Source organism: Mesocricetus auratus, unplaced genomic scaffold, assembly GCF_017639785.1.
Source record: "Mesocricetus auratus isolate SY011 unplaced genomic scaffold, BCM_Maur_2.0 Super-Scaffold_100018, whole genome shotgun sequence".
Taxonomy (NCBI): Eukaryota; Metazoa; Chordata; class Mammalia; order Rodentia; family Cricetidae; genus Mesocricetus; species Mesocricetus auratus.
Window position 1 is genome coordinate 38,078,924 of NW_024429199.1, and position 22,975 is coordinate 38,101,898.

General features: G+C 44.2%; 1 protein-coding gene across 4 annotated transcripts in view; it reads left to right on the forward strand.

Moving 5' to 3' along the window:
* The first annotated feature begins 3,086 nt into the window (after window positions 1–3,086).
* Ccdc170 (coiled-coil domain containing 170) overlaps window positions 3,087–22,975 on the forward strand; it is a 74,643-nt gene continuing 54,754 nt past the window's right edge. For all 4 annotated transcript variants that reach the window (XM_013126764.3, XM_013126769.3, XM_013126770.3 and 1 more), the window contains exons 1-2: window positions 3,087–3,546; window positions 21,646–21,774. In XM_013126764.3, the coding sequence (XP_012982218.1) occupies window positions 3,481–3,546; window positions 21,646–21,774 (195 nt within the window). In that variant the 5' untranslated portion in view covers window positions 3,087–3,480. The remainder of the gene's footprint in view (window positions 3,547–21,645; window positions 21,775–22,975) is intronic.

The following is a 22,975-nucleotide window of genomic DNA, read 5'->3' on the forward strand; positions in this document are numbered from 1 at the left end:
GCTTTGTCTGCTGTCTCCTAGGTCCCACTAGGATCCCCTGTGCCCAGTGAGCTCAGTTAAACGTGATCCCCACCACTCCCCCACCCTCTGTTGAGTCAGCGCTCACCTTGTCTGGGGCGGTCCTCTCCCTGGGCCTCCTTGCCACCCCAGTCCTCCTCTATCTGCCCACTGCTGTCCCACTGCCTTGAAGGTTTATCTAATTATCATCAATACAAAATCAGGAGTCAGGAATCAGAGAAGTAGGGGAGACACCACCATTGACTTCGGACCTCTTCCATTCCTTCCTCAAAAGAAGGCCGAGATCCTGTCTAAGCCCCATCTTACCACCTCCCCAGTCCTCCAAAACCTCTATGGTTAATTTTGGCCAACTAGTGGCTAGCTCCATCTTCTGATTCAAAACAAACCTTATTTTCAGAATGCAATCAAAACATCACATCTTGCTGCTTTCTTGAAGTTTAGTAGTCATGATACTGCTCTTCCCAAGCATACCAGCTTCAGAACTCCTGGACAACACAGTACAAACTCATCCTGGGCCCTAATTAGGAGTGTCTCTCTTCCATAAAAATAGCTTTATGGAGTGTACAAGGTCGCACATCTGGCAACTTATGCCTCTGCTGTCATTGTAAAGGAGAACACAAGAGTACACTTGGGTATTATGGACCATGGTGTGTTACTTATCCATGGGGTTGCTCCCACTCATGGAGCTTTGCAATAAGACTAGATGGGAGCAAGCTTTATTCATTGTATTCTTTCTTTTGCTAAAACTGACATCATAATGGAATGCTCCAAAGCCCAGCTCTGATGTGCTGTAACACCAGAGGCCCAGTGGTCTACAGTGTAGCCCCCTCCATAATCCAAGCCTCTGGACTCAACTGCCCAACTGCCTAGACATCATTAGATTCCATCAGGGATCCTAGTGGGACCTAAGGAGACAGCAGACAAAGCAGGGAGGAAGAGAAGCTCAGTTAGGGACTGTCTTAGTTAGGGTTTCTACTGCTGCGAGGAGACACCATGACCACGGCAAATCTTGTGATGGAATGGAGGCATCAGGAACCACTGGCTTCATGACTTACCACCCCAGAAAGATCAAAGGCAATACTTTTCCTGTGTCCATTGCCATTAGAGTTCTAAGCCTTCATGTGAAGACAGATTGCTTCACAATGAGTCTTGAGAACAGTGAAAGCTGAGGTCTCCTGTTTTCATGAGAAAAAAAAAATCTGAGGTCAACCAGAGTGACCAGAAATAGACTTTAGCAAGTGGGATTCTGCACTAGGATATAGAGTTATTGGAGAGGGGACTTTTTCCAGGCTGGTTCTTCCAGACGCCTCACATCTTCATCTGTTGTGAAGTTCCTTGCATCATGTCAGTTCATTGACAAATAAACCCACAGCGATTCCACTGTGATGAAAAAACTCACTGGAAGCTATGTTTCCTATGAATCCCTCTGTAAACAGGAGATTCCAAAAGCATAGATTTCACCAAAGAAATTTAAAAACGCGTGTGACCTGGTGGTGGTGGCGCATGCCTTTAATCCCCGCACTCAGGAGGCAGAGGCACTCAGATCTCTGTGAGTTCAAGGCTAGTCTGGTCCACAGAGCTACACAAAGAAACCCTGTCTCGAAACAAAACAAAACAAAAGTGAATGTGGCTTCAAGTGAGAGTACTGACATGAGCTTAGATCAGATATATGACTATATTACTGTAATGATTAGATTGGATATATGGCTACATTACTGTAATGCTACAAGCCAGTGTCAAGCACTATAAGGTACCCTATGAATATGCATGACTCTAATGTGTCAGTTAACATAGTGCAGGTTGTTTTTGCAGTACTATTCATGGTACTTAAATTATGGAACCAACCTAGGTATCCAATAACAGAGGGCTGGATAAAGAATATATATATATATATACATATACATATATATATATGTTCACACACACACACACACACACACACACACACGGATTTTTTTTCAGTCATGAAGAAAATTGTCAGAAAATGAATGCAACTGAAGATAACCACAATCAAATGAATTAAGCCAGCCTTTAGGAGGACAAATTTTTTCTTGTTTGCAGTTCCTAGATTTTATGTGTATGTATTTATGTGTATGTACATGGTATACAAGTAGGAATAAAACTGTCAGTGGGGCAAAGGGGACTCATGAGGGCGCAGAAAAGGTAGTGGGGGTGGTATGAGAGGAACTATGCTTAGCATACAATGTATACTTGCACAAAACCTCAGAAAGTTAAACAATAACCACTGTCAAGGTCAAGAAACCCTGAGAGACAGCAATGGATACATCTAGAATGACTGGATGGGATGTAAGAAAAGCTCCAAAACAATACAGAGAAACCCTGTCTTGGAAAAAAAGAAAGAAAGAAAGAAAGAAAGAAAGAAAGAAAGAAAGAAAGAAAGAAAAGAAAAGCAGCCTCAGCCTGGATTTCATGTGTGTTTCCAGCAGCACATGCACCCCCAGGGCTTTCAAACTGAGTGTGGGGCTCACTTTCAGGGCCCCTAACTAACACAAGCTCCTCCATCAACCTAATTTTCTGGTCTGGGATGTCTTCAGTCTTCCATTTGGCAGCTGTGTGTCCTTGGCTTTTATTTCATCCCCCTGTGATGGTTTGCTTATTTTGAAAACGGATTATTCTAATATCCACTCCCAAATCTCGTGGGATCACTTGGAGCTGGTGGTGAAAGGCCGTATAGGTTATGTTGCAAGAAGACAGAGGTTACCAGCTCAGCGTTGCTACAGCTGTGCTTCTAGGCTGGGTTGTGAAAAGAGGGCGGGACCAAAGAAAGTTCATGCACAGAGAGAGAGGGGGGGGGGAGGGAGGGAGGGAGGGAGAGAGAGGGAGAGAGACACAGAGACGCAGAGGGGGGAGAGAGAGAGAGAGGGAGGGAGGGAGGGAGGGAGGGAGGGAGAGAGAGACAGAGAGGGAGAGAGACACAGAGACGCAGAGGGGGGAGAGAGAGAGAGAGGGAGGGAGGGAGGGAGGGAGGGAGAGAGAGACAGAGAGGGAGAGAGACACAGAGACGCAGAGAGAGAGAGAGAGAGAGAGAGAGAGAGAGAGAGAGAGAGAGAGAGAGAGAGAGAAACTATTTGAAAGGGTTGGTTGGACGCATGGTTCAGTTGTCTGAGTATTTGCCTAACATGCATGAGGGCTCAGATTCAGTCTCCAGCACTGCTTAAGAACTGGAATTGGGCTCGAGGTGGTAATGTGCCCCCTTCCCCCTTAAAGATCTCTGTCCCAACGTGTCCCTCCTCCGCTGGGAGGACAGATCCCTAAGGGATAATTGCCTTGTGGCCTGCAGGTCTGGAGGAGGCTTTGGCCACAGGCGCCGCCTCCTGTTCTTGTTTACTTGTTGCCTCAGGAGACTGGAGACGCACGGAGACGCACCGGTGTCCCTGGCTCCGTGCACTGCAGCACTCAGGCTTCTTGGGTCCCAGCAGCATCTCGGGGGTACCAGCCAACATGAGCCACAGCAGCACCTCGGGCTCCGGGAGCCTGGAGCGCCCCAGCGACGCCTCACCGCCCGAGGTAGAGTCTCGGCTGCTGTTTTCTGGGAGGGGCACGGGAGCCTGCTGTTTGCTCAGTGTCCTGGGTGGGATTGAGGCAGCTCAGTTCCCACTGGGGCAGTGATCAGGAATGGCAGGTGGTGCCACGCTGCCTCTCTGGCCACTGAAATTGACTGAATTCCACCCAGTGACTTTTCCCCGTGGTTCTTCCCCCCTCCCTATCCCCAGGGAACAAAGGGATTGCTTCACTGAACCGAATTTTCCATTTGGAGCAGCTTTCTTCTAACCTGCAGGTGGTGTGATTAGCTCTGGGCCCCTCAAGGTCCTCCAGCCTACAGGCTCCTAACAGGTCCCCAAACAGTGTCGGTTGGAGCTATTTGCTCACTACTCCTAGGACTTAGAGGTGTCGCACTTCCACACAGGAATGGGAAAGTTCTAGACCTGCCTGGGCTTCTCCTCCGGGATTGTGTGTGTGTGTGTGTGTGTGTGTGTGTGTGTGTGTGTGTGTGTGTGTGTGTGTGTACTGCTTTTGGAATAAATCTAACCTAGGAGTTGCCCTCAGGACATACCCACTATATACATCCTTTGGGCAAAATTGGATTAAAAACATGGCTTGGATTTTCCAACATGCTACCAGAATTCAGTTATTTAGCAACCTGACTATCACCCCCTTTTAAGTTTCTCCAACTCTTCCCATGCTGTGGGGAACCAATATGCAAATACATCTAATTTTTCTTCTGACAACTTCATATTTGGTAATACATTTTATCTTAACGTAGTGTCTGTTCTCTGAGAATTAAGATGGTTGAATCATATAGGTGATACTCTTGTTATGAATATATTTTTAGTGAGACCATTCAAAGTCAACCACAGATCCTAATCCCAAGTATATTCTTGTAAGAATAAGGAAATTCACTGAAGTGCAATGATTATAATAATATTATCTAATGTATATTATCTGCTAGATTTTCACTGTTATCCCAAGTGTAAGATATTACCCTCACACACACCACACACAATATGTTTAATGTCTTTAAATTTGAACCAGCTCCTCAGATTTCTGCAGCTGTGACTTCCTAAGAGCTGATTATTGGTAGGGGACTACTTAGGATATTCTGCGTCTTGGTACATTACTTCAGGAGATGTGTATATCAGTATGGCTGTTATTACTGATGTTCCCAACAATCCCAACAATCTAGCGGATGCTTCCATTGTACGATTCCCCTCTGTGATAAGTAAACAATTGTAGGTGGTGGGATGATGGCTCAGTGGTTTATAGCATGTGTTGACCTTACGTTGACATGCTGGCTCACAACCATCTGTCACTCTAGTTCTATTGGACTCACCACCCTCTACTGGCCTCCGTGGGCACCAGATTTGCACACACACACACACACACATATACTTGGCAACACATTCTTATGCATAAAAACATTTGTTTAATGATCATAATCATCATAATTGTGAAATTGTCTTTTAGGATAAGCCCTGATCTACATAAAGGAAAACTTTTGCTCTACCTGGGATTTGAGCTGGCTTGGAAGAAATAGACTTTATTGAGAAGGGTGGAAACAAAAAAGCCAGCATTTATTACAGTTAGAATTCGAGTTTATAAAATATTTCATCTAAGATAATCTTAGGTAGATAATAAAGACAGGACGTTTTGAATTAGATAGTTGGGTTGCTCAGGTGACAAAAGATGCAACTAAGACTTAACTGTCTTCTGAAAATTTTATGCATTTCCTGCTGTGCTGCACTGCAAAATGGATTAAAATACAAAGCATGGATAGGAGGCCCCTTTCTGATAGTGGGGACCCAGGTTTGGAACAAAAGCGGGGTTCAAGAAATCCCGAGTATTCTACTTCTTCAGAATATTTTGGTTAAAATTCTTCAGGATGTTAGAACTTGAATGTTCTCACCAGAAATATGATGCACTAGTTAGCTTTTTTTTTTTTTCTGTGATTAAATATCACGACCAAAAATGGCTTATGGAAGAAGGAATTGATTTGGGCTTTTGGTTCCAGAGTGAGAGTCCATATTGAGCGGGAAGCATGGCAGCAAGCAGCTGGAGCCAGGAGATGATAGATCACATCTTCAAACAGACACAGAGAAAAGCAGAAAGAGCAAACCGGAAGTGAGGTTGTGCTGTAAATTCTCAAAGCCCACCCCAGTGACATGCTTCTTCCAGCAAGGCTCCACTTCCTACGGGTTCCAAAGCCTCCCCAAACAGTGCTATCAACAGGCGACCATGTGTTCAAATATGGAAGCTGGTGTGGGGGTGGGGCGGTAGGGGTGGGGGGGGCGGAGGTGGGGGTGGAGGGTAGGGCGGGCGACCTACCACACACGTGGATCATAATATCACACAGTATCTTTTGGGGATTTCACAGTTCATGTATGAAGGGCACGTCACAGGGTGTCTGCTGTGATACTAATTAAAATTAACCGTTAGTGTCCCTACTGCTCTGCCACTGATGTTTCAACCAGTAGCTCTGCCGCCACCTCAGCAATCCATTTCTTGAGGACCCAAGGGTGAGGCTGAAGCTAGAAAAAGAAATGCACTTTTGCTTTTCCTAGAAAGCTAGAGCTCGTGGTTAAGGGAATTGGAGCCATGGAAGGGATGCTGCTTCTCCCTTGTCACTTCCGGGAGGCCGATTCCATGCCAAGATTTTCTCAGTTTAATTTACCAGACTCAAATCCCCAACTGGGAGAGCGTCACACACCTAAAAAATGTGAGAGCTGTGGGCGATGTAGCTTCTCAGGCAGAGAGGGGAGCGCCATGCTTTTGGAGAGTTCTTAAACAGCTTGGTAGAAGCATGGGTCCCCTGCATTTGCTACCCAAGGATGGGGTACTGGCAACAATCTTCAACAGCTGTAAAGCAGGGATTTAGTAAAAGGAGTTTTGATTTCTTGTTGGGGCCACTTTGCAACTTTGCTGTTTTCACACATTTAGAGACTCTGAATGGAAATTATGACCCCAGTAGGAGCTTCTATTGGGAAATGGAGCAGGTCTCTTTCCTGTGTGCGTTGTAGGGCCTGGAGAGATGGCTCAGTGGTTAGCAGAGCTGGTTGCTGGTATAGAGGACCCGGCACATAAGGAGCCAAACGACTGAATATGTTGTGGCAAAAATGTCACTTGAAGTGATGATAAAGATTACTATCTTAAAAGGAAAAAGATTTCATTCACCAGGAAATTGTAACAGTTCTAAATGTATATTCAGGAAATAGTATAGCCCCCAAATACAAGAAAAAAACCAGGTAGATCTGTTAGGATGAACAGACAAACCCATGTGAGGTAGCACATGTCCTTTCTTTTGAAACTGAACATTGTGTGAGTGTGTGTGTGTGTATGTGTGAGTGTGTGTGTGTGTGTGTGTGAGTGTGTGTGTGTGTGAGTGTGTGTGTGTGTATCTTTAGACTATGAAATAATTAGACCTAGAAGTACTTCATTGGTAGGGACTGAATGAGATGAGATCTTCATGCTGTTATGAACAAAGGAAAGCTATCAAATCATTTGAGAACGTTAGATAACCCAACTTTAGGAGAATTCTACAAAATCCTGGCCCTGAGGGAAATCTGAGGGGGCGTGGAAACCAGATGTTAATATGGGAGCCTGCATTGGCTACTGGTCAGGAAAGGCCATTACTGCAAACCCTGGCAGAGCTGGAACAAGGTCAGCAGAGCAGGAATACCGTTACAATCTGAGTTCATAGCTTCCATAAATGTGCAACAAGCTGTTTGCAGGGAGGCTGGGGAGATAGTTGTCTTTGATCAGAAAGTCTTTGTTCAAGTTCTGCAACATTTCCAAAATTCTAAGTCATGTCAGAGTAAAACAGCCAAGAGATAAATGAATAAATGATGACAGGTCTGTTCATTTACACGTCTGACTTTGAGATTTTTATTATAACATTCATCTTCTTTTGGCACCTATTCTCCAACCACCTGGTTTCAGAATGTAGTGTGAGATAACATCTTCAAAAAATGGGTAGGACTTTTTGAACACCAAAGTGATATTCGTTTCTTTTTCACAACATGCTTTAAAGAGATCTTCTTTACTTAGTTTCAGCAAATAGAATGTGGATGTGTTTCCAACAGTAGTGAATGCTTCTTGGTTTGTACTTGAATTAAGTTGATGAATTTTCCTTTTTCCCTGCTCAAGGACAACTTGCTTAAAAAAAACTGTACAAGGGAGTAATATGGGTTACACAAGGAATTATTTATGCCTTTTTTTTTCTGCTCAAGGTTTCATGCTTTCTTTGTTTTGCTTGTAGTTTGTTTTCTCCTTTGAAACTGGTTTGTTGACAGTTTTGATCCAGGGGTAGGGAAGTTCAAAGGCATTGCTGAAATGGACTAGGATACCTCTCTCTTTCAGTTACTGATAAGCCAGCCCTGCTGGTGGCTACAGTTTAGGTATCAAGATATATATTGCTTGAATAACTAAAGGGTGCTTATAAAATTATCAAATGGAATAAATAAATATCTCTGTAGGATAGTAGGGAGGTTATTAGTTCACAAAATACATACCTACTTTATATTTCTGAGTAACCCAAATGATTTCCTTCTCATTGAGTTTTCCTTTATATTTTTCTTCTCAAGCCTTCCCCATAGATATTCATTTTCAGAAATGTGGCTTTTGGCAGATGAAGGTCAACATATTGTAAACCCAGTGTCAATGCCAAAGGCAAGAGTCTTAAAATCCAATGGTAATTAGGGTTATCTCTGTAAATCTCTTTGAATTGGACTCAAAGCTGCGAATGGTAGGATTTCTGATAGGAAGTTTTGATGTTGAGCCTAAATGTTTGAATTAAAAAATGAGAACTTATGAAGAAGTAGGAACCACAGGTTTTGCTAGTGAGTTGTTGGACTAGTCAGTCACAGAGCCACAGTCTCAGTCACACTGTGACACAGCAAAGACACAAGAGTCCCTTCCTGCTGCAACGGTAGGGCCTGTCTTAAAGTCCCAGTCTCATAAAAGTCGTAGATGAGTAAGACAAAGGAGTTTACTAAAGAGCTAAGCAATAGAGAGCAGTATTAGAGAGCCATAAAGGCTCTGAGAAGAAAATCAGACAGGGTCAGAAGATGGCGGTTCATAGGGTGTAGAGCAAGACCAGCTTTGCTACCGCGAGGAGGGGAGGAGATGGAATGCTGGGCCGAGTCCTGGGTAACCTGGAAGGAGCGTGCCTAGAAGCCGCAGGCCTGTTGATGGGAAGGAAATGATTATTTGTTTAAAAGTAGTTTGAGCCAGACATTCCTGATTTTCAGCCAGAAATCCAAGAATTTGGGAGGCTGAAGCAGGGGGATTGCTGTGATTCGAGGCCAGCTTGTTCTTCTTGGTGAGACTCTGTATTAAAATAAAAAACCCACAAAATAACAACAACAAAACACGAAACTGCGAACAAAAGCAAACAAACAACAACAGACTGTTTTCAGGAGGCCTGGCCTTTGGCCTAGGAAGGTCAGCATGTTGTAACCTCAGCAACAATGCCAAGAGCAAAAGTTGTTGTTTAGCAACATCAGAAACAAGGGCGGTTTGCTAACTGGTGGTTCTCAGCTTCTGGATGTGCAATGTCTCTCCACGACTGACAGTTCTGTGGAGGCATTACGTTCCTCTCATTGTAGCACACAAGTTGTTCATGACCGTTTATCCCATTACTGATGACTTGAAAGACAAAGACAGGCTGAGAAACAGCTACTTGACAACCACCTGTCATGTGCTCGCTGTTGCTTTGGGGGAACATTACTGGGGTAATTGGTGAATAATTCTACAGCCTTGTTAAATGTCTTGACATTGGCGATTGCGTGAAGAGGTATGTTCTTGGGAAAATGTGTGTTGGAGGACTTGGGCAATTTTTTTTTGTGTGTGTGAAAATTGCTCAAAAATGATTCAGCAACTGGAATCATAATTTACACACGAAGAGGTAAATCAAACATAGCCAAATGGTCTCCTAATCGTTGACCGAGTCTAAAGTATTCAGAGTTCAAAAAACGATAACAAAAAACCTCACCAATACGTGCCAGTCAGCACATGTGGTTAGCGAGGATGAAGTACTGGTTCTGGCGATGGCACTTATCGTTTAATTAAGTAACAATTAAGCGGTGCTGAGTGACATGGGAGATGGCAAGCATGGCGAGTGTCCATGCACGAGTCCATATTAGGGTGCCCAGGGATAAACACGCCGCAGCAAACCCTATGGCCTGGGGTTTTCATAGGCCGGAGTTTGGGGTGGATGAAGGGAGGCCTGAAGACAACTGAGCCCTGTCTTCATCGTATGAGAACACCGGCATAGGAGTCCTGTGACCTAGGGAGACTGTTCTCACTGAGAAAACATTAGTGTCAGGCTTCCCAGCCTTCTGAACTGTGAACAAGAAATGTTTTTGGTTGTCCCAGGCTCTGATATTTTGTTACGGGAACTCCGAGTAGACTGACAGACAGACTTAGCTGAAATGAGAACTCTCACACATGGACTCAGGTCTTACGCCCAGCGGATCCGATTCAGGGCAAAGGCCTTTGGTAGCATTGTGCACAGCATTATAAACTGCAGAATCGTTCCTCGTATAAGGGGCTTCCTGTAGCCTTTAAGCATAGTCCGTTAAGTTGGATCTTGGAGAAGCTGTTTTCTTAGAGGAGTAGATTCCTGGTGCTCTCGCCTGCAGGGCTGCTCTGACCCTTTTTGTTCACCCGGGTTTTCTTTTTCTTTTTCTTTTTTTGGTTTTTTTCGAGACAGGGTTTCTCTGTATTGTTTTGGAGGCTCTCCTGGAACTCACTTTGTAGACCAGGATGGCCTCGAACTCAGAGAGATCCACCTGCCTCTGCCTCCCAAGTGCTGGGATTAAAGGCGTGCGCCACCAACGCCCAGCTCACCCAGGTTTTCTTTAGGTGTTAGATGATGCATCTGTCTGTGGCAAGGGCTAACGTACAGCCTGGACAAATGCAGTGAGCATACACTTCAGAGACAATGTCATTTAGGTGGGGAAAATGAAACTTTTGGTCATGTCTCCATTAGGAGATGTTAACCAGAGTAGAAATATACCTCTCTCCCTGTGCAAGGAACCACACCCCATTGCTTTCTCTTTCTCCCTTATGGTGATGGTGAAGAGATCTTGAATATATTGGCATGGGACTGAGGATTAGGGGGGCCCTCTTCATTGTTGGGGAATATTATTTTAAGGTGTGTTGCTTTTGTTTATGTTGCATTTGTTTAACTCTGTGAAGCTGTGTTGCTTTGCCTGTCTAAAACACCTGGTGGTCTAATAAAGAGCTGAACGGCCAATAGTGAGGCAGGAGAGAGGAACAGGCGGGGCTAGCAGGCAGAGAGAATAAATATGAAGAGAAACCTAGGAGACAAAAGGATGGGGGATTGAGAAAGGAAAGAGGAGGGCTTCAGGGGCCAGCCATGAAAAAGTATACAGGAATAGAGAAAGATAAATGCCCGGAGGTCAAAGATAATTTAAGTTAAGAAAAGCTGGCAAGAAACAAGCCAAGCTAAGGTGTATAAGAATATGCCTTTGTGTGTGAGTTATTTGGAGCTGGGTGGTGGGCCCCTCAAAAAGCCAAAAGGGTAAAAAAAAAATCACAACGACACTTCATGACCTCGTGACCTCAACTCTTTCCTCTTGGCTCCAGTGGAGTGGACTTCAGTGTTGGCTTCAGTCCTTGACTCTGGCTTCTGAGGGTTCAGTCGGCAACCTTACCTTCCTACTGCCTCCATGCCAGTTAAGTGACAGTGCTCCCAATATGTGGTCATTATCAATGCTGACAGTGGTGCCAGCACCTAATGCCTCCTACGGCAGAGAGATCCAATTTAAATGCAGACACACTGCTAGATGGTGAAGTCAATTAATTTTTCTGTGACTTACCTGAGTGCAGGTGAGAAATTATCTCATTAATATGGACTGAATTTTCCTTAGCTCTCTGGAACTTTACATTCAGGTAAAATATACACTTCTAAATTGACCTGATCCAACCTGTCCATTTCTGAACTTACAGGAAAAAAAAAAAACTCATCTTGTAGACAGTAGCTGGAAAGAGATTTATGAATTAAAGTTAAATGAATTCCTTGCCCTCAACACTACATATAGAATGCAAGCCGTCAATACAATAGTCAGGCTAGCGAATAGTAACATTGGGAGTTAGGTAAAAATTCAATTTATGAAAAGAGATTATTTTAAAATTTTGACCAAATAGATATAGGATAGTAATGTTAACAGTTAAGAATATGGACTCTGGGGGCTGGAGAGATGGCTCAGCGGTTAAGAGCACTGACTGTTCTTCCAGAGGTCCTGAGTTCAATTCCCAGCAACCACCTTGAATGAGATCTTGTGCCCTCCACTGGCATGTGGGCAGAAGACTGTATACACAATAAATAAAATATTAAAAAAGAATATGGACTCTGGAGTCAAGCAGTCTTGGTTTTCATTTTGATGGATCACTCATTCATTCATTCACTCATTTTTTCATCCCCCACACAATTGCTGATAGCTAGTCACTGAAAAAAACAGCAGTGAACAAAACAGATATTCTCTCGCCTAATAGTCTCTTGGGGCAAATGGATGTCGTATAAATAGTCCCATTCAGATAAACAATAGCCACAGTAGTCATGACATAGAGGATAAAAGTTGATACTATGTGAGGAAATAGCACAAGAACTTAATTTAGACTGAAGGTTCAGAGGAAGTTGATTTAATGGATGAAGGGCCTTGGTGGCTGATGTAGAATGAACATGGGGGAGTTAGAGTTGATGGAGGGAGGAGCGGGCTCCCTGTCCTCTTGGAACCTTGTTTTCTTTAGTTGCAATGTGGATAACACCATCAGCATCATAAAGCTCACCCCAGGATTAAATAATGCTGCCTTGAGTTATGCTTGGTATAGGCTTGGCTTCAGGATTTAACACTTGGTAGCTACATGGACTGATTGTACTTCCTTTGTGGAATTCAGGAGATGGTGTAGACAAAAAATAGTGTGGGCCAGGGATTTTGAGTACAGAAGGTATAACAGAGGACTTATGGAAGGTTCAAGAAGAATATATTTTTAAAGTGCTACCTTAATGTATATTTTTGAGTATTTTGGTAACATCCCAGATATGCACAGTAGTACAAATGATTTGTAGATCCCAGGGTAAAATCATGGGTTTAAGGATCAGATGAGTGTGTGGGGTTGAAGTCAGTCTCTGTGTGTCCCTTGGTCAAGACCAATCTGCTTGTGTCTTGTAACGTTAGTGTAAAGGCTATAAATGCAGTGAAGTTGGTATGATAGTTTGTATTTTTATGTATCCAATCCTTGAAAAAGGATTACTGAGAGTTGTTCTTCAACGGACAAAGACTTGATTACAGACATCTTTTTAAAGATGTGTGTGTGTGTGTGTGTGTGTGTGTGTGTGTGTGTGTGTATTTGCATGTGTCCTGGCATATTTGTGGAGGTCAGAGGACAACCTTAGATTTTTGTCGTCCTTTTACACTTTGAGACAGGGTCAGTCTCTCTGTTGTTTTATAGTTGTGTAAACCAAGCTAGCTGGCTATAGGGTTCCTTTCCCTGTTTCACATTTTCCTGCAGGAATGCTGGGAACTACAGACACTTGCCACTGTATCCAGCTTTATGGAGGTTCTACAGGTTTGAACTCAGTTCCCACATATTTGTGTAGCAATCATTTTACCCGTTTGCAGACCTTGCCCTAGCCCTGGAAAATGACATTTTGAAAGGGCTACAGAAATAATGAAAAGCTGCTGATTAAGTAGTGACCCTTTATCAGGGACACCATGAAAACATAACTCACAGAATCAACTGACTGGGACTCATGGCGGCTCACAGAGATCAGAGAGCCTGGAGAGGTCTAACCTAGGTCCTGTGCATGTATGTTATGGCTGAGTAGTTTGGTGTTCTTGTGGGATTCCTAACTGTGAGCAGGGGCTGTCTCTGACTCTTTTGCCTACTTGTGGGACTCTTTCCCCCCTACTGGCTAGCCTCATCAGACCTTGATGTGATGGTGTGTGCTTGGTCTTATTGTAACTTTGTTATGCCTTGTTTGGTTGATGTCCCTGAGAGGCAGGCTCTTTTCTGAAGGAAGACAGAGGAGGGATAGGTAGGGGAGGGAGGGCGGAGTGGCGATGCGGGCAGAGAGGCTTGGGAAGAGGGGAGAGGGGAAGCTTCAGTCCTGAGGTACTATATGAGAGAATAAAAAAAAAAGTACACCCTTCATGTGGTGAATCTCAGTTTATTGGTGAAGTGTAAGTTGGTGTTGCTTTTATTTGAGTTAGGCTTCCAAATCCTTAAAATGCTTGTTACTTTTGACACAGCCATGTTGGAAGACATTGCTGGAAGGTCAGAGGTGGCCTAGCAGCTGACTTCATTAGCTCAGCAAAGTGGAACTCTCTCCCTAGCAAGGCTTCCTGCTCTCTACCTGTCCTTATCTGGAGAATGTCCCTGGACCTGGAAGACTGACCTTATCTAAAAGCTGTCTCTAAACCAGATGTCTGATTCAGTTTTCTCTTGACCCTTGGCATAGATCCCTGCTGAGAAGACCTGTGCTAGGGACTCTGTTATAGGAGTCTACTGCCACGTACTAAACCTTGTGATAGGAGCATACCACTTAATGCAAATTAGGGTTTGTCCCCAGGCTTCCCACCCAATCCTGTATATTCCTTATACTCTGGGATAAAATTGAGCTGATTCACTGAAATCTGTCTCCCGGAGGGCTGTCCCCGTTTGTGCTCATGTGTTGCTAAAGCTTTCTGTCACCCCATGTGCCTCTTCCCCCTTTCTGTCACCCCATGTGCCTCTTCCCCCTTTCAGCATGGTGTCCAAAAGGTTGAAGGGGAAAGAGGACCTCCCTCCACACACACAGCCATTTCTTTTTCAGGAATCACTCCTAAGAATAAATTAAAATACTTCTTTGTGATGGAATATTTATTATGTAGGTGGTTAGAACAGCTGCTAGGATTGTGGGGACCCTTGAAGATGGAATAAATGCATTTTGCAGTAGTAGATGAACATAAACCTTCTGTAGAGTTTTATGGAACACAGACAGAGATGCCTTTTGGGTGACAAGGGGTAGATTTGAGCTTGTGATGGTTTATCCTGAATATAAGCTTGATTGGAATTTGAGATGCCTGGTGATTACTACAGTACACTCCTCAGTGGGCCTCTGAAGGTCTTTCAGAGAGGACCAACTAAGGGGGAGAAAACCTGCCTTGAATGACTGTGGAACCACCCTACAGGTGTCGGGGGCGGGGGGGGGGAAGGGGGGAGGGCTTTATAGAATAAACATGAACTAAGGGAAAGCACACTAACGTAGGCATTCTTTACTGTTCCACCTTCTGGCTGCCATGAAAAGAGTTGTTCTTCTCCATTATGTTCCCCCCACCCCCATGGAGGACTGAAGGTTGGCCTGGGCATTGAGTATTACAGCAGAAATGAGGGAACTGTGGATTCCAGTTAACTGAGATGTGCTGTATATAGACAGCTTGGGGAGTTCATTCCTTGCCTGTTTACCTGGGAAGGCTTTGTAGGATGTTTGTGTTGTCACCTTGCCAGGATCTAGAATCACCTAGGGGACAGGTCTCCAGGGATACCTGTGGGAGTTACCTAGTTAGGTTGGCCTCTGGGCAAACCTGTGGGGGATTGTTGTGGTTAATTGATGTGAAAAGAATCATCTTTGCTGGGCGTTGGTGGCTCACGCCTTTAATCCCAGCACTTGGGAGGCAGAGGCAGGCGGATCTCTGTGAGTTCGAGACCAGCCTCATCTACAATAGCTAGTTCCAGGACAGCCTCCAAAGCCACAGAGAACCCTGCCTCGAAAAAACCAAAAAAAAAAAAAAAAAAAAAAAAGAATTTTCTTCATTGTGGGCAGGGCCGTTCCCTGGGCAGGGATTCTAGAATATATAAAATGGAGAACGTGAACTAAGCACTAGTAAGCTTGTAAGCATTCATTCATTCCCTCTTTTTCTTATGGATGCAACTTCAACTTCCTGCTGCCTTACCCCACCCCACCCATGATGGACTGTACTTTGAACAGTGAGATAAAATAAACCATCATTATTGTCATCTTATACCCCTTCTTTCTTCTTCTTCTTCTTCTTCTTCTTCTTCTTCTTCTTCTTCTTCTTCTTCTTCTTCTTCTTCTTCTTCTTCTTCTTCTCCTTCTCCTCCTCCTCCTCCTCCTCCTTCTCCATTTATTTTTATTTTATGTGCAGCATTATTTGCCTGTATTCATGTATGTGCACCGCACACATGCCTGGGGCCTACAGAGACCAGAGGGAAGTGTCAGATCTCCTGTAGCTGGAGTTACAGATGACTGAGAGTTGACATGTGGATCATAGGATCCCAACATGAGGCCTCTGCAAGAATGGCAATGGTCTGACTGCTGAGCATCTCCCCAGCCCCTCTTTATAAAAGTTGCTTTTGTCAGGGATTTTATCATGGTAACAAGAGAAGAAAAAAGACACAGAGGAGGTGATCAGAACTTCCCAGCAAGATCAACCCAAAGGGAGGCAGAAGGAAGGGTGTACAGGAATTCTTCCTACCGTGTCAACCTTCATTTATTTCTGGATGAGGTTTTGGCAGAGCCATTTCTGTCATGGTGTTGACTTGCTTCAGCTCAGGTGTCTGAGAGCTTGGTGAATTGGCGTTAGACAGAGGAGGCTTCCACACTTGCCTAACAGAACATACCCACACCTTGCTATCTGTCTTAGGGTTTCTATTGCTGGGAACAGACATACCATGGCCACAGCAACTCTTATACAGGAAAAGATTTAATTGGGTGGCTTCCAGTTTTAGAGGTTTAGTCCATTATCATCATGGCCGGGGACACGGCGGCATGCAGACAGGCATGATGCTGGTGAAGGAGCTGAGAGTTCTACCTACATCTTGATCAGCAGGCAGCAGGAAGAGGGCTGTGACACTGGAAGTGGCTTGAGCATATGAGACCTCAAAGTCTACCCCCACAGTGACACTTCCTCCAACAAGGCCACACTTACTCCAACAAAGTCACACCTCCGAATAGTATCCTATGAGCTTCTGGGGACCAATTACATTCAAACTACTGCACTGTCTCAACAAACCTGAGTTAGGTGATAAGGAATACACACCCAGTGACTTGAATCTTGGAAACTGGAGGCTGGGCCTCAGGTCGTAGCCCATCTTTCTCCCAACTGTCCTGAACTCACTCTGTAGAATAGGCTGGCCTCAATCTCACAGAGATCCCCCTGTCTTTGTCTCCTGAGTGCTGGCTGGGATTAACATGTCCAGTTTAGTCAGCTTTCTTGTACAACTCTGAACCATGACCCCACAGTGGGCTGGGCCCTCCTCCATCTACTAACAATGAATACAATTCCTCACAGACATGGCCATAGGCTAATTGGATCTGGGCACACCCTTTGTGCGGATGATTCTAGGTTATACCAAGTTAACAAGCCTCCGCTGCCTTCTTGGAATCCACAGCTGCCTCTACTCTCTTCACCGGAGCTTGCAGGGAGAATAGGACGTGGGTCCTGAGGAGGAGTGAGGTTGGTCTAGTTTAAGGTGGACCCACGTTTCCGAAACCCGTGGTTCCTTCCTAAACTGACGTCTCCAGACTCTGCCCCCAGAGAATGTGGTCAGGACTTTCGTCACTCTCATGCTATGTGATGACAGTTGCTAAATACAGCAGTGGAAGGGACTTGAGATCCACCTTGAATTGGACTAATTCTGGAATGAACTATAAAAATGTCATTCTAGGGCTGGAGAGATGGCTCAGAGGTTAAGAGCACTGACTGCTCTTCCAGAGGTCCTGAGTTCAATTCCCAGCAACCATCTGTAATGAGATCTGGTGCCCTCTTCTGGCCTGCAGGCATACAGACAGAACACTGTATATATAATAAGTAAATAAATTTTTTTAAAAAAAAGCAAAAACAAAACAACAACAAAAATCAAGCAAGCAAACAACCCAGTAAGTAAAGTGAAATGCAACAAAATAAAAAAACTATAAAAATGTCATTCTAAACACTATTGTGAATCTTGTCCCTTTGCATAAGTCCTTTAAATATTTGTGTGTGTGTGTGTGTGTGTGTGTGTGTGTGTGTGTGTGTGTGTGTGCGCGTGCGCATATGCCATGGCCCACATTTGGGATTGGTTATTGCCTTAACTGTGTGGGACCCAGGGGCTGAACTAAGGTAGCCAGTCAACATTGGCCGTGAGTACCCTTAATAGGTTGAGCCACCTCAATGATCCCAGATGTGCATGAATTCTTATAGGGAGGTTTAAGAGTATTTGATTATTTACTTACCTGTTCTTACGGTTTCTACTTTCTCTTGTGCTCTGAGTGGGTCTCTCGAGGTTTTGTTGCTATCAGGAGATGGTGTGTCCCGGAGGCCACAGGTTTCTCTTAACAGAAGAGACAGCTGCCGACAAACGCAAAGCAACAACGTTTTAAGGAGCTTTCCTTGGGCAGAGTTCAGGGCTTGTTTGGAAAAGCAAACAGATATTCAATAACTGAAGGGTCTGTGGTAATTCAGTTGAACATTTTGGTGTGGTGTAATGCTGGAGCTAATGGGAGAATGGTTGGTTGTGGAATCCAAGGTGAGAATGGAATGAACTTAGAGCTTTCGAGTGTCCCTGACTGACAGTGACCTTCCTCCTCCTCCCCCTCCTCCTTTTCCTTCTCCCCCTCCCCTTCCCCCCTCCTCCTTTTCTTCCTACTTTTGTCCATGGGATACCACGGCAGCTAGGCTCTGTAGCAGCGAAACTGGCTCAAGACACTGCCCACGGGTCAGATAATTGGGCACGCTGTGTGCTGAATTTTGAGTGAGCTTACCTTTGCACTTAGGGCACTGAACTTCAAAACTCTCCTTTATTCTGAAAAGATGGTGAGCCAGCAAAAGGCAATTTCACTCATTACCATAATAGTATCAGTAGCAGAATCAAATCATATGTAGTTGAGTCTCTGAAATTAATGTAAAATTGCTTCATGGGCTAGCCGGGCAGTACCTAATGGCTTCAATTGTCCTCATGGGAGGCCAAGTGCTTGGGGCCTTAATTTTGCCAGTGTAGATAGAGTGAAAAAAAATAATGTGAGATTGTTTAATACTACAGGTAAAACTGAGGGATTAGTTTACAAAGGACTACGGGAGGGCTTGACTAAAAGAGCTGAAACATCAGCTCTCACCTGTGCTCTAGTCTGTGCTGTCACAGTCACCTCTTTGTCATCGTAGTCTTCATAGACGGGCTGCATAGCAGGGTTAGTGTGTTTCAGCTGTGCTTGTCCCTTCAAAAAAGTACTTAACAGGGCATGGAGGACACCATGAAAGCAAGATCCTCTAGACCAGTGTGATCAAAGCTCATATGAACTCACAGAGGCTGAGCCAGCATGCATAGGGCCTGCACAGGTCTGCATCAGGTCCAAAGGACATATATATATATATATATATATATGTGTGTGTGTGTGTGTGTGTGTGTGTGTGTGTGTGTGTGTGTATGTATGTATGTATATATTTGTTTTTTGAGACAGGGTTTCTCTGTGTTGTTTTGGAGGCTGTCCTGGAACTTGCTCTGTAGACCAGGCTGGCCTCGAACTCATAGAGATTCCTCCTGCCTCTGCCTCCCGAGTGCTGGAATTAAAGGTGTGCACTACCAACACCTGGCCCTTTGGGTGTATATTATGGCTTCTGTCTAGTGTTTTTATAGGAATTCCGAGTGTGTGAACTAGTGGGTCTTCAATTCTTATGCCTTCTCTTGGGCTCTTTTCCTTCTGCTCGTCTTGTCCAACTCTAGTGTGTCAGTTTTTGTTTTATCTTATTATATTTTACTTTGCTATCCCTTAGAAGATAATGAGAGACAGAAAGGGAGTGAATCCAGGTGGGAGGAGAGGTGTGTGTGGGGAGAGTGAGAGAAATAGAGGGAAGAGAACCGTAACCAGGATATATTATGTGAGAAAAATATATTTTCAATAAAAAACCTTAACCCAGAGGACATGCATACACAGTCCTTGTGAAGGCCCTGGAAAATAAGGGAAGATGGAAAGAACCATAGCATTTCTTGCCAACATTTAAAAACTTACATTTAATTATACAAATGATGTAAATATGGGACTCTCTCTCCATGTTCAATACTGGAGTCCCTCCTGGAGGTCATTATTACTGTGAGGCATCTACATTTTGTTCACCTTGATTTGTCTTAGATGTATTTCCAGGAAATACACATAGTAGTATTTTTTCCTTTTCCTTTTGGGTTATGAACAAAAGCATCAGGTTGTGGCTCTACACATTCTTGTTTTTGTTCAGTGATGTCTCTTGGAGACAATATAATGCTCCCATGTATAGATATGTCTATTTCCCATTTTTGGGGGGGCATTCTACAGTTCAGGAAGGCCTTTGTTTAATAAATGTTATGTGAATAGGAGTTTACATGGCTTTAATAACCTCTCTCCCTTTTGTTACTATTATAGATCACAGAATAACAATAATCTTTATGCATGTGTCTGCACATGCATGAATGGTTTTTAAGGGGAAATAGCTGGAGAGTTGAGCTGTTGGGTCAGACGGTGTTTGTTTGCTTTGGTAGTAAGGAGATTGACACCAAGGTTTTGTCCATGCTTGGCAAGTTCTCTTCATGGAGTACTTTGCACCCATAGTCCTGTTTTTTTTTTTCCTTTGGTTTTTACGAGACAGGGTTTCTCTGTTTTGGAGGCTGTCGGTCCAGCCTGGCCTCGAACTCACAGAGATCTGCCTGCCTCTGCCTCCCAAGTGCTGGGATTAAAGGCGTGCGCCACCAACGCTCGGCAGCCATAGTCCTGTTTTAAGTAAAACACATCGTTGTTCACCCATGAACACATCAAGATGTTAATACTTTGGTACAGATCTGCTTTAGACGAGGACCTGCTAAGATGAACAGCTTCCTATGGCTCTTAATATTGCAGTCAGAGGATACATTGCATTTTTAGTAGAAGAAGTTATAAAACAATGGGATAATTACAGCACTTCTTAAGTGAGATAATTACATCACATCCTAAGTGAACTATGTTTTGTTGTAGAAAGAGATCACAGCCGTTGGAGAAGTTATTTTCCTAATAAAATTTTTATTAAATGGTTCGTCATGCACACTAAGGTTGAAACCTCTCCCGAGTACACGTCAGTCTCTCATGGCCTCGTGTGGGAAGAGCTGCTGTAGTGGCGAGGGTCAGGGGCCTTCTGCATCCTGAATGAGGCTGGTAGTATGTGACCCTGCCCTAAGAGCTTCACTCAGCCTCTTCTGCTCTCTCCCCAGGAGTGTTTAGCCACCTTGGTTGTGTTGTGACTGCAAACACAGGTTGTCACTAAGTGTCCTGGAAGTTTTGTTTGTCATCTTGTGCCTTGCCATACACAGGTCATGGCAATGTCTGTTGTCCACTTCAGGGCTGCTTGATGACTTGTGTGTGCACAAATGTGTTAAGCACCAGTGGTTGGCGGTTGAGTAGTCTCCTCCTCCTCCTTCTCCTCCTCTTTCTTCTTCTCCTTCTCTTCTCCTCCTCCTCTTCTTCCTACTTCCTCTTCTTGTTTTGATTTGGGCTTTTTGAGATAGGATCTCATGTAGCCCAGGCTGGCCTTCAATCTGCTAAGTGGTCAATGTTAACCTTAAAGTCCTGATCCTGTTGCCTTCAACTCCCAAGTGCTACCATGCCTGGCTGTCCACCCTCCTCCTCCCCGCTCCCTTCCTTCCTTCTTTCCTTCCCTCCTTTCTTTCATTGGGGAGCCAATCCAAGGCATCACTCATGGGCTCTACTACTGAGCAGCCATATCATTTTCTCAGATTAATAGAAGATCTATTTTTTTTGTAAGACATAGGGTTTTCTATGTTGTACAGGTTGGCCTTACACTCTCAATCCTCCTGCCTCAGCTTCTTGAGTGTTAGGATTATAGGTGTTGGCTGTGGTACCCAGCTCCAAAGACCAATCCTTAAATGCCTTCTCTCTTCCATGGCCTCAGGAGTGTGTGCATCATTATTTCTTGGGCTGCCTCTCGCTTCCTTTTCAACTTTGAGAACAAGACACAGTACCGTTAGCATTTTCTTTACGTTTGATATACAAAGGAAACTTCCACGTGAGATATCTTTGTCCAACCTCTAATAACAGACTGTTTAACACTTCTTTTAATGCTTTGTCTTTTGGGGAAACTCCACCAGGAAACTGCCAATCATCCCATGGAATTCCCAGTCACCCGGGAACAGCTGAACCACTACCGGAATGTGGCTGAAAATGTTCAAAGTGAACTTGCAGCGACTTTGGTCAAATTTGAATGTGCTCAGTCTGAGGTGAGACACGGTACACATTTCATGACTCAGAAGGACATCCTTTTAGCCTTTTATACAATGAAATGGGTGGCTGAGGATTAGAAACAGGATAGTAAGCAAGGGATTTTGACCTATTGACAAAGCTTAGACTTACTTTCTTGTGTGCTTAGCACTTCCAACTCCATGCTGGCTTTCAGATTTAAGTGAAGTCTGCATAACCTGGGGACACCTGAGGATTTTGGGTTAAAGTTGCATTTAATCTCAGCACTTGGGGAGGCAGAGGCAGGCAGATCTCTGTGAGTTCGAGACCAGCCTGGTCTACAAGAGCTAGTTCCAGGACAGCCTCCAAAGCCACAGAGAAACCCTGTCTGGAAAAACCAATCAACCAACCAAACAAACAAACAAAAAAAGTTGCACAGACCTTGGGGAGCTTGAAGCCTCCTTCAGAATGTCTTCCTTTAATATGGATTGCTTGCATTCCAGAGCTCTTAGAAGGTGTTCTGGTTGTCTGGGCAAATTCTAAGATCGACTAGTATAGCAGAGTTTCAGAGCTTCTCTGGGCTCTCAGTGCAGTGGCTGAGAGGGGTCTAGACTGGCCTGGGGGGTAACTAGCAGTGTCAGTGAGGGTGCCAGGGACCAAATGAGAGATGAACTTGTAAATATGTGTGTTACTCTGCATGCATGCGCATTCCCAGTTCCTAAGAACCACATGTGTGTGAAGATGGTCCCACAGAAGAGACTGGACATTCTCGGTCAGTGGGATGCAAGCATCCTCCAGCATTTTGATGCTTCAGAACTCATGGAAGTCCAGAAGTTCCCTTTGTATAATTTCTCTTTGTTGCCGTATTTCCCCCCAGGAATCTGAGTATTCTTTTTCTTTACCACCTACAATTGTGGTCTAGAAGGCAAATGGGAGAATTACAGTGATATCCTCAACATCTGGATTTACTTGAGAAACAGTTGTGGCTGTGAAATCACAGTGTGGTGTGGAGGTTCCCCAAATCATTGTAAATCAGCACTAAATGCAGCAGTACTGATAGAGTAAATGGGTCCCACTGTGAAAGATGTTATTGCTTTTTGTAGTATCCGACACAAATGTTTCCTAAATAGTATGAAATCAACTTAAGACATTACTCAATTACTATTATTATTATTATTATTTGCCTGTGTGCTGGTCATTGAATTCATGGTCTCTGTCTCTCACACACGATGCAATTAATTA